At 39.2% G+C, this 12,473-nt stretch overlaps 2 protein-coding genes across 4 annotated transcripts in view; both read left to right on the top strand.

The window, feature by feature from the left end:
• Positions 1-3,597, top strand: part of LOC130571840 (uncharacterized) — a 47,429-nt gene extending 43,832 nt beyond the window's left edge. For both annotated transcript variants that reach the window (XM_057363101.1, XM_057363103.1), the window contains exon 7: positions 30-3,597. In XM_057363101.1, coding sequence (XP_057219084.1) covers positions 30-497 — 468 coding nt within the window. In that variant the 3' untranslated portion in view covers positions 498-3,597. The remainder of the gene's footprint in view (positions 1-29) is intronic.
• A 604-nt stretch (positions 3,598-4,201) lies between these two features.
• slc2a4rg (SLC2A4 regulator) overlaps positions 4,202-12,473 on the top strand; it is a 70,242-nt gene continuing 61,970 nt past the window's right edge. For both annotated transcript variants that reach the window (XM_057363100.1, XM_057363099.1), the window contains exons 1-2: positions 4,202-4,644; positions 5,742-5,968. In XM_057363100.1, coding sequence (XP_057219083.1) covers positions 4,408-4,644; positions 5,742-5,968 — 464 coding nt within the window. In that variant the 5' untranslated portion in view covers positions 4,202-4,407. The remainder of the gene's footprint in view (positions 4,645-5,741; positions 5,969-12,473) is intronic.

The following is a 12,473-nucleotide window of genomic DNA, read 5'->3' as shown; positions in this document are numbered from 1 at the left end:
TCTGTGGTTCTCTCTCTCTCTCCCCTCAGATCTCTGACATGTACTCCACCGTTTGTAAGACCCTGAAGAGGAGACATCAGCAGGGTCAGAGCCAAGAGGATAGCAGGCCGACGGGCTCCGCTCTGTCCCAAGATGTGGAGCAGGGCTCTGTGGGCTGGCCCGCTGGCGGTGCTACCAGCGAAGAGCCTTGGGGGAGGAGTTGCCCCCAGGAGGAGCATTGCTATGAACCAGTGGGTGAGAAGACGTGGCCACGGGGCCAGGCGCTAGAGTCAGACCAGGCGTACGCCACCATTGATCCCCACCGGAAGCGAGAAAAGCTGGCCAGCAACACACTGAAGCTTAAAAAGAAGGGTCCGGCTCAAGGTCCGGGGAGAGCCATGACCTGCGAGAACTTTTACGAGACTATCGGTGATGTGAAGCAAGGAGCGAACGCAGCAAGCACCACCACTATCTTTACCTTTAATGATGGCATGGAAATGTACGTTACGGGGCTATAAAACTTTCAAGACGCAGATGCCGACGTGCATACGTACAACGTCTCCAAAACTAGACGGCCGATGTATATTAATTATTATCATACGAGGGCGCAATCAGTTGAATTGAAAAACAATGAGTTCAGACAAAAACACTGAATTGGTTAAACCCGGTCAGAACAGTTTTCAGCAGGCATGCTCACAAAACCCAGGGATCGTTTTTAATCCACCTCGTGCAATCAATAATTTTAGAAATATTTTTCTCAAATTCAATAAGACTGTAAGAAAGAATGAATTGTAGCACAGGGGAGTTTCATTATATAGATTATATGAAATCAGGATCTACATGCTGCCTCCTCTCCGAATCAGCCAATCAAATTCAGTGCTTTGTGAGCACTACCTGCATAAAAAACACATTGATCACATGAGACGCCTGCTTAACTCCCTGCCGCTCTAAAAACACACCTGACTGGTTCTCTTAACCTGAGATTGCTGGCCACCACCACAGTGTTGAAACAACACAATACATGGTTTACTTCTGCACATCACACACACACATAAAACATTTGGTGTACGGCTTGACAGTTTAGATGGTGTAGATACAGTTTGTGTGATCGTTTTTTCGATACGTACAACTTTGAGGTATGTAAAAAAAAATTATGGGAAAATTTGTGGTATTCTGTAAAAATGATTTTAACATGGTAAAATATGTTAAAATGAGCTGATGGTGTTGTACTATTAATGGTAGATGGAGCATTCTTAGATTGGCAAAATAAGCGAACATTCATGGATGACGGATGTGTAAAACGTTGTAAATAGAGATGCACCGATATATCGGCCAATAATCGGTATTGGTCGATAAAAGCAATTTTTCACTCTCTTCTTCATCGGCTTTCGGCAAATAGTTTAAAAACTATGAAATTGTGCTCCGCATATAGAAAATATTCAATATTAATAGTAATTTTACGAATTAATAACATTCAGAAAGTTAAGAAATATTAATTTAATCTTCAGATTCGGTATTGGCAGATATCACTCTGAATAATCGTCTATCGGTATCGGGGAGATCTTTACTATCGGTGCATCTCTATAATTTGCGTGGGCCTGCTTTGATATCACATCAGCTCTTAACATTTCTGCACACCTTAAATTTTTAGTTTGTTAATAGCATGCCATCTCTGCCCAACATCAGACGTGTCAGCTGATACGGCACTTGTTTCTTCCAAGGCTTGACAACTTTTGGAATACGATGAGTGACCTTTCGCCTAAATCTCTCCACCAACAAAAAAGATGGGATGTCGTAGCCTAGGCAGTTAACATGTCAATTTCAATGACCATTGTTAACATTGGAGTTTATGAGGCTTGTAGCGTCAGAGCACCGGAATGTTGTGGTGCGAGTACGGAGGGCAATAAAGGCTTCTGGGTTGGCCGGGTCCACTCTCAATCCACTGTTCTCAGGTCAGTGTGTGCCAGTGCTTCTCCCCGGCTCGCTGGGCCTCCGCCTGGCTTAGCTGTCAGGGGCATTTCATGGATTCAGTGTCCAAGGAAAACACAGCAGAAGGCTTATGGTTGCTAGTAAATGTCTTCTGGAAAGACGTCTCATATTCTAGGCCGTCTGTGCGACTTGATCCTATTGTAAACAATGCCTTTCCCACATGCATTATGGGAGGTTGGATTTAGGATCGGGGGGAAATAATAGCACAATGGAGAAACCTCTGCAAGGGGAAACCAGTCTATCCGTGAAAATCTAGCTTTCAAGGCCCATCTGCGTGACATAAAAAGCCCCACGTAACAACTTAAATGCAGGGTTGATGATTTTACTGTGCCGAGGATACTGCTTATAAAGAACATCAAAGTCTATGGCAGGGCTACAGGAAGATCCAAAAGAAAGGGATTGAGTTAGATGAGAAGGTCAAATTATTAGCTCAGGGATGGATAGACAAAGTTTAAAAGATAACCAAGAAACTGTCCTCATCCATGTCACCTGCAACCTGTGGTGAGAAAAGTTGGGTTTTAATAAATACCGAGATGAGAGATTTTTACGGCACTCTATTTTCTTATACAACTGTATTGATTTATTTATTTCCACTTGTAGCAATGTCTTCAAACAGCTACTATCACTGCCATTCACGTGTCTCAATGTTTCGTTCAAGTGAACTGCGCCAATTTCCTTGCTTGCGATGCATGCTGATAACAAATGTTTTCTTTGGTGCATCTATTATAATTGTATATTTCATAGCCGTGCCTCACACTATAATACATAGTGCCAAAAAAGGAGAACTGGTCCCAAAACAAACCGCCGGCGGCTGCTGAGAGGTCATGGTTCTTCTCAGGGAGCACAAGCACATAACTGGTAAAGGAATTGTCCAAAACAGCAGGGCTTTGGTCTCAAAGCATCTGCAGGCCCTCCCTGTCGTTATTATTGCATGTCCTTGAGACATGACGCTGGCCATATTGAGGGAGGAAGCGGCTCCACTTTAGCTTGGCAGGTCCTCGTACTCTCAAATCTGTCCTTCCTAGCACAGAGTTCGCTTTGTACTGCGGGGGCCTTTTGATGTTTTTGCTTCTGAGAGAGCCTGCGGTGGTCCAACCATGCATTGTTTCCATTGGGAATGGCAGGATGAAATCTTTCAGGGTGTGATTTGTGATTTGTATAGGCGGAGAACATGACATGGCCAAAGTATGACAATTATTGGCGAAAATGTATATATAAGATTATAAAAATAAATATAAAAATATGATGTATACTGATGACATACATTGATATGATGGATCTATTTCACCCACCTATTCATGGACATGTTAATATATTGAGATAGACCAAATCACATGTACATACAGAATACTGAAATGAAACTATATAATAAAAGAAAGACTTTGGTATTGATGTTTTCAAAAAGCAATGACAGGATTATACTTTGTTTATTGTGTGCATAATAATACTGCTTCTTCAGCATACTGTCTATGGCTTAACTGAGTTTAATGTGTGGTCCACCCAAAGTGTAACACAGAGTATGGTGTATAAAAATATTAGTTATATTCTGTGCAAAAGATTGTAATGTTTTCTATCAAAATCATTCATATAAATATTTGTTTTTACTTTTTTAATAAAGTTGCACCTTATGAATGACTGAAGTGTTTCTTTTATGCGGTATCGATTTAGAAGTAGTTATTTATTGCATTACAGACCAATGCAAAATTTAAACATGTATAAACAAATGCATTCTAGTAGCTCTAAAAATACACACAGCGCTATTATTAGTATTTTACAACTGCTAAAGTTAGATCCGATCGCTCTTTGACACGTTTCGAGCTGAACGGCACTTACTTTCAGTTGCTGTGGACAAGGGTAAATGAACAAGTACTTTACATTTATTTCAAAATTCTGTTTATATAGTAATGTTTAAAATAGTGTATTATTTACTTCTTTATTTCACCGTATGTTCACGACATAGCTGGTAAGTAATTCTTTTTGAAAGTGCGTCAAATTTTACCGGCCTCGGTTTTTTTTCTCTTCCTCTGTACCGGCCGGCAAACCATGGAGACACACCCCCTCAACTCTTGAAAAATGTCTGCTCGAGGTTGCTGAAACGAGCCAATCAGCTGCAGCTTTGCCATGGCCGCGTGCCTAAATAGAATGTTTATGTACGCCGAAAGCCAATCAGAATCAATGAGAGGCGGGGTCGAGCGGATCTCGCCTGGCTGCACGCGCAGGATAGAGTGGGCGTGGCGTTGGGCTCGGCGAGGGAGCAAAGCAAAACAATCATTTTTATCCCTTTTACCGGCTGTTTTTAGACCGCATACACTCTCCACTACTGCAACAGCAGGGAGCCATAGTCCACACAATACTTTTAAATGCATCTTAACCCGTTCAGCACTAAAGTCTACCGAAAGCTGGTGATCTCGCTTTAGTAACATTTAACCCAGGTTGAAAATGACTTCCAAGCGCCTTATCGACCAGCCTCGAGCCGGCGAGAGCACGCACGAGGGGGGCTGCGCCGGACAGCGTGAGCCTGTCATCGCAATGTTGATAGCGGCACGCGAGAACGGAGCGCTTCATGGAAAAGCTTTTAAAATGAACGAAGTTGCTTTAAAGAACTCCGTCAAGGAAATCTCTGCGAATGGACTTTTTTATACTTCAACGAGAGAGAGGCACTACATTCACAAGAAAGTAAGTGACTAACGTTAACTTAATTGAACTTTTGCCTACGTTCCCGTCATTTGTTAATGTCGGTCCATCGAATTATCTGACAAGTTACGTGGATTTGTTCTCGTTTGCAGTTTTACTATAAGAACTATGAAAACTGACCGAGTTGGAGAAATCGCTTAGTGTCATTTAAATGCCACTTATTTCAGTGTTTGCAGTTGCACATATGACACGGCTGCCGTTTAGATTAGTGCAGCAACGTAACTGTTTTGCGCGTATTTTAAGATGGCGACTCAACTTGCACGTTCAAAGTTTAAAGGAGAAAAACAGGGGGTTGCTACATTTAAGCGATTCTCCCCTCCCCCACCGTGTATCTAACACGAACTGAAGCCGGTGGAAGGGTTTGTTAACAGGAAGACCGTTCGCTCGGTTTTTTCTCTGCAACACATTCGTACTTTCTAGTTGTGTTACAGGTTAGATATTGATTGAAAATAGCGTTGCCACATCATACGTATTTTAGTTAAAGACACGCATCAAAAATATTTATAACTTGTTTAAGCAATGATGTTAACTGCCGAGTTCATTCAAAAGCATGAACATTCATAAATAAGATTAATTAAGTTTTCATTTGGTGTCTTTTCACAAAGTGTAACGCTGGTGTGGGTGACACGCCCCCTTCCATTTGTGACGCGTCATAAAATGTGCTGTGATATCAAGCGTGCACTTGGCCGGGTTTTGCAGTGCAGCTCTTGGAAGGCAACAAGTGCATGTTACAAAGTTTTAAGACATTCATGCTTTTTAAACTAGCGGTTCTCAACTTTCTTAAAGACCAAAATATATCTGGTTATCAATTGTCGACACGACGCCATAACTGCAACAAAAAACTAGGCCCAAAAATATGCATAATTATTAACATGACAAAAATGGAAAATTCACAAAATCTTAAGAGTGATTTATTACTGTACAGTATCATATAGAGCACACATTTGCTTAAGTGCTGTATTAACTATAAACCATAATACGAGAAGATCAGATGCAGTAGGTCATCGTAATCTCCCTGTGGACATATGCTCAAACTGATAAAGCAGAAAATTATGTTTCATTTCTCTTTATTTTCTCAGTTTGCGTTTGGCAGAGAGGAGGACGAACACATCTCAGCACCTGATGGGGTCCTTAAACAAGGCTGTCCTGCTCATCGCCTGTTCCTAAATGGCCACAGGCTACAAGACCAAATCCACATGGAGGTTCGGACCCCAGTGAGAGGGCCAGAAGAGCTAGGATGTCATCTGCCATCACCAGAAGCCCCGCACCCCTATACATCCTCCATCATCCCCGTCCCGCTTGACAGGTAAGTTATTATCAGTCCTATAGGAGTGTGCTGAATGTATGTTTGTTATGATCGTAAAAGGTTTATGCTCAAATGCTTGACTTAAGTTTTGTAATTGAAGTGTCTTTGTGTATGAATTCCTATAGAAAACGAAAACATTATTTCTTTATTTTGTTAAAAGGAAACTTTTAAAAAGCATCTCACTTCTTTAGCGAGTTGAGAAAACAACTGTGCAGAATTGTAATGTAGAAAAAGAGTCACCTTTCCAGTCTCTTTGGAAGAGACTTGACATATTCTAATTCACAACATATTTCCCATACCTCCATTTGTGTTCATTTATAGGTTTTGTTACTATTATTCTAAAATGTGGAAAGTAGTCATAATAAAGAATGTAGTAGGTGTTAGTGTAGTTAGTGTAACTGCGGTTGTATTGTGTTACGATTGAGCTGTGTTGAACTGATGGTGGAATTGTTATTTTCTGCTGTCAAAGAACACCAGGCCTAAGAAAACATTTATGTCTTCATTGTAGATGTCGCTTGTACTTCTATTCATTTCCTTTTTCAAGTGTTTTATTCTTGGTTTAAAGGCTTAAATGAAGTTTTGCATGCGTGGACTTGTTTTAAACTGTTCACTGGCTAAACTGTCATGCTGTTTGCTTGTACACAATAGCTTGCGTGCCTTTAAACTGCACTGAAAGATATTATTCTTTCATCATCTTAAGACAGAAGTTGCCCTAATCTTGTATCAATGACTTGTGCAGCTACCATGACTGTTAATATGAGGCTGATAGTAATGTAATGACATGTTTTGGAAGTTACTTAGTCAGCATTCAGTCTGTGTTGGTCAACCTTTATGTAAGGTTAAATAAGGTTACATCAGTTCTTGTCTTGCTTGCTTTGTGTTTTACTTACTGTCTTTTTCTTTCAATTTTGCCTCTTTCTTACTGTAATTATTTATTCTCGTCTTTTATTCCTGCTGGGATAAGAATGTTAACACAGATAGTATTGAGGGGTGCATATACAGTTCATATTGGTGTGATGAGGAGGTTTGTTTGTATTTGCACAAATCATTTTCTAATATAAAAATTTAAGGATGCTTACTGTTTTTCAGAGTTGTTTCAGAGCATGTGTTTAACTAACTGTGCTAATACTGCAAGTTCCGGCAAATGATTGTGTGTTTAATTACAAGGCTTTAAAAAAGTTCAATATTTTTTTCAGCACTTGTTACTTAAAAGAGTCATTCAATCACATTTTTGTTTCCTAAAAATTTATAAAAAACGTATTTAATAAAATGCATTTAAAATGCATTACAAACCATATAATAGGAAATAATGTGACTCATTGTTTAATAGCATCATCTTACGGAATTGCAAAAAATGATTAACTACATTTGTATTTTTATCAAATACTCCCACAGTCTGCCATTGGTCAAACTAGCAGATAGCCCTGCCCCAACCCATACTATTGGTTGAGCCAATGCTGTTTTGGGATGATTTAAATGCTGAAACAAAATTATTTTGAAAGTACTACCGAGCCTATATATCTAAAAGAGAACTTATTCACCTCACTTTTTTGCTTAAAAAAATTAAAAATGAAAATTCTGTCATCATTTACTCACCCACAAGTTGTTCCAAGCTTGTGTAAATTTCGTTGTTCTGCTGAACACAAAGAAGGATATTTGGAAGAATGTTTATAAACAAACACATCTGGGCCTCTATAGACTTTGATAACTACTATCAAAACTACTATGATAGTTAATGGTGCCCCGAAACTGTTTAGTTTCCCACATTCTTCAAAATATCTTCTTTTTGTGTTAAACAGAGCAAAGATTTTAATCCAGTTTTGGAACAATTTGAGGGTGAGTAAATGATGACAGAAGTTCCATTTTTGGGTAACCTATTTAGTTGTTCAAAATGTTCATGTTTTTTACTGAGCTGTAGGGGATTTATTGTCCCATTTAAGACAGTGTCATGATAACAGTTAATATACAATTGTCAGTTATATTTCTACATCATGTCAATGTGGTCTGCATTTTAATTTATAATGCTACCTGAAGCTTACACTCCACTAGGGTTCGTAAATATATGCAAAACTCTCAGATATGCAGGCAAATGGGCTCTTCCTTTCACTGGAATCTTGCAGTGAGTAAAACTGGCGCTGATCAAACAAACACTACACAAGTTCCACCTGTCGCATTTTACAACCATTGCATAATTCGTTAATTAACCCGCCGACTTCTTCCTGTGATAGACATCAGTACCATGACTAATGTGTTTGGCAAACAACGCTTTTAAAGAGCCTACTGTATGTATATACTGCACATATTTATTATGCATTCAGTATGCACAGTATGCAAAGGTACAGTATTTCATCATCAGAGTGACTTCAGGAATAACAATTGCCTTTTTGCAAATTTGGTGCCTTCTAGGCTGTTACATCTGAAGGATTAGGATTACAACATCGTCAGCCATTCAAACAGGATTGCATTTAAAATGAGTTGGATTGATCTTAATAATAACACTTAACCAACCTGTTTTAATCTATTATTCAAATCTGGGGCACTTTGGATGAATGTGTGTTCAGGAGATAAGGATTGGTGACCATGCTGTGCTTGAGCACTTTTTTTAGGCATTAGTCTTTTGTCGACATGTCCAGGCTTGTCTGAAATCAGTAAAAGTTCCTCTCCCGCAGTGTTGCAACTGATATCACACATTGACAAGCAAATCTACGCCTAAATTTATTCTTTTCTTATCAATGTTCATCTAAAGCAAACAGAGAAACTTCAAGGAGAGATGGCGGGTAGAAAGTCCAGAAGGTTTAAACCTTCACCTTTTCAATTTTAAATGTCTCGTGCGCTTGTGCAAGCCCGCGTTGATAAAGAAGTCAATAAAAGGGTGTTTTCAATAACAAAGGGTGTTTTCAATCACAAAATCCAAACTCAGTCATGATTCTGGCTTACACACAGCACAATGCAGGCCAAGGTTTTGGCAGCACACTTTGCTGTAGAAAGAAGAAAATCTGGCAGGCGACGCCTTTAGCTTAAATAAACAGGTAAGTAACATGGTGAGGTCTTGTGACAAACACAACGCTCAGTATGCTGCAGAGCTTATTGAAGTATAATCTGAAATGTTTATAGTAAGTAATTCTGCTTATTCCATTTTGAATAATGCCTCAGTACTGGCATGCTGTCAAACTACGTATTCAAAAATAGAAATAGAATTTATTCTCCCTCATGTCGATCAAAACATGTATAGTTTTCTTCTGTGGAATGCAAAAGAAGATTAATTTGAAGGACATTGGTAACCAAGCAACACTGGCCCCCATTGACTTACATTATATGAACACAAAATATTGGGAACATTTCTCAAAATATCTTCTTTTGTGTACCACAGAAAAAAAGAGTTAAATGCTTTGAATGACATGAGGATGAATACAAAATTTTTGGATGAACTATCCCTTTAAAGGTCCAGTGTATTACATTTAGCTGCATATACTGGTGATGTTGCGAATTGCAACCAACGGCTCACTCCACCCCTCACTTTTAAGCACTACGGTGACTTAAACAGTACTAAGATGTCATCACGTTTTCGCTTCTTTGCCGAAGGAGATAACTTATTTACGAAAACACGCTCTGTAGAGCCGTTTGTTCATTTAGAGCTACTGTAGAAACAACATGGTGAATTTCATGCAAGTGGACCAGCGGTGAATGTAGATAGAAATAGCTCAGTCTAAGGTAATATAACGCTTCATTATGTAAGCTTTATACTCCTCTGAAGACATAGTTATGTATATTATATTGCATTTCTGTCAATAGATCCTCCTAAAAATTACACACTTTCTTTAAAGCTTAATGTTAAAGGTGTCCTGAACTAGGCTTGTGTATTGTTTTATACTGTTATATGAGGTCTACTTATGACGTTCGTGTGGTTTTTACATTTGAAAACATCAAAATCAATAAGTAATAGGCTATTTTTGGTTTTGAGGCCGTCTTGACAAACGCTCTGTTTTAATGGGCGTGCCGCATTGAAGACTTGGAAGTAAACGCCCACTGCTATGATTGGATAGCAGTTTGCGAAGTAAACTTAGTTGGAGCCTTCTGTGAATTTGGTTAGACACGTAACGTTAGGTTACACATTATCAGGACATATCAAGTGATCTCTAACAACCCAATAGTACAAATATGTTTTACTCACGTAAGATTGCTGCGCCATTCCTGTCGGATCCAATATTGACTGCACTGCACTGCTTTTTAATTTTAGTCTCTCCGCAAATCCATCGCCTTGTTCACAAAGAAATCCATGGTGAAATGACACGAACAAATGCTCAATGTTTCACCTACGTACGTGAGCAGGAACGTACTTAAAAATAAACTTCAACCACGCATTCCTAATATCAGAATTTGAAGGAATCGAACTGTGTTCTTCCACAACCAGGCGCTGCACAATGTTGCATGCTTGTTGCTTGGTCGCTCTAAATAAAAAATAACAGTGAAAGAAGTCCTCACTTTTGCACATATGACACGGGGCTAGCCGCTCTCGAGAGCCCTTCTCTAAAGTGAAAGGGTTGCCAGATCTTAACAGAAAAAATAAGCAAATAAAGACAAGACAAAAACAAACCTTAAAGAGTACATTCCTCGAGATCATAAAAAATACATTTCATGAAGTGTTTAATTTTGCCGTGTTTGAATGTAAGCAATCTGCCAAGTTGTAAATCCGAAGGTGAACGAATAACAAAGTTATTAGCTTATAAAAAAGGTAATCGACTCTGAATCACGCGAACAAGTCATGACCTGTCCGAATCTTTAACCACAATGTACCTACGTCACTAGAAAAATCCCCGCCTACTGACTGCGAAAACTTAACTCTCTCCTCCCCAAACACTGTACTAGCTCGTTCGTGACGTGTGCATCATGTCTAAGAGAAGCTGTGTTCTATGTAGTGAAACTAAGTCAGTCTTATTTTCACTACCAAAGGAAGAACTTCTGAGGAAAAAAGGGTTACTATTTATTTTTCAAACGACACCAAAGGAGTATAAACCGAACGTTTTACTTTGCGCGCGTCATTTTACCGAAGATTGCTTCATCAATCTTGGCGCCTTTACTGCAGGATACATTAAACGTCTTTCCTTAAAAGATGTTGCAATACCAACTTTATTTGGACCTGTAAGCTCCACCGAATCACAACCTGTAAGTGTGACTCTTTATTTTTGTCTTTACTTAAAATTAAATTTGTGTGACGTTATCTCATGTCTGTGTTTAGCTAACGTTACCGTTATTTTTGGGGTTGTTACTGTTTGTTTACCTAACGTTAGCTATAAACTCGTTGCGCTAATGTAAGTGTTCAACCATATTAACTCGCAAAGTCTTTATTTCAAGAACTGCGTGGTGTACTATAGTTATAATAACATCTGAAGATACGAACACCGTACACTGTATGCCGTGATAACTAACTGTTACAAGAGAAGTGTCTAAAACAGTCCTTTTTCTTACTGGCATCTGTATAAGGATTAAAGAATGATTCGTCAGACTCGGGCTCGAACTGGTAAGGTAAAATCGACGCCATCTCTCTCTATACACTGTTAATATCCAACCACCTGCAAACCGTAATACAGCAGTAATGATAGGCGGTCCATTTGCGACACATGCTGAACGCGTTTGACCAATCACAGCAGACTAGACCATTTGACCAATCACAGCAGACTAGACCATCTGACCAATCACAGCAGACTACACTATCTGACCAATCAGATCAGACTACGCTAGCGGAAAGGCGGAGATTACACAGATGAATCGCGGAACGAATCATTTGAGAGTCAGTCAAGAAGTAAGGTAATAAAAACTGCTTATTATTACGAAATAATAGTATTTTTACATCATGTATGTACATAAACTTGTTGACGGACACTCCATAAACCAAAATAAGCCCTTAAAAATATTGAGGAATGTACTCTTTAAAATGCAAATTGTTTATATATTTTATAAGACCGAAAATTCTTAAAATCTGCAACAGACCATTTATTAAAACCTAAGTGCCGAGGCTTTTTGATCCAAGACCAAACAAGCATAAAAGCGCTTATTAATAACAAACATGGCAACACATCAAAAGAGTGCTGTGTGATGTAGCCTTCCGAGCATAAACACAACATAGCAGTTTAGTTTAAACTGACAGACAAAACGAATCTTTAGCCGAAAAATATGTTGCTATGGTTACCAGTTTGTCAATCATCACAAATGCAGGAGTGTGTACTATGTGTGGCTAAAGTCATTCACGAACCAGTGGGCGGGGCTAGAGAAGTAGTCGTTGATATTTTTCTGTGGAGGCGGTGTTCAACCTATCTATGACAGGTGCATTCCAGGACCTGGCGTTCGCTGAGCCTGGTGTCAATAACAGTTGTAATTTCAGTAACAAGGGCGTTTTCAGTTCTGACACTTACAGGATGTTCGCTTGAATACGATTCCCTCTTATACAACAAAAGCTTGGGTTAAAATAATTCATGGCCCCTTTAAAACAACCGGGGAACTCAACCCC

This window comes from Triplophysa rosa, linkage group LG21 (genome assembly GCF_024868665.1).
Source record: "Triplophysa rosa linkage group LG21, Trosa_1v2, whole genome shotgun sequence".
In the NCBI taxonomy this organism is placed as follows: Eukaryota; Metazoa; Chordata; class Actinopteri; order Cypriniformes; family Nemacheilidae; genus Triplophysa; species Triplophysa rosa.
This window is presented reverse-complemented; position numbering and strand designations above follow the sequence as displayed.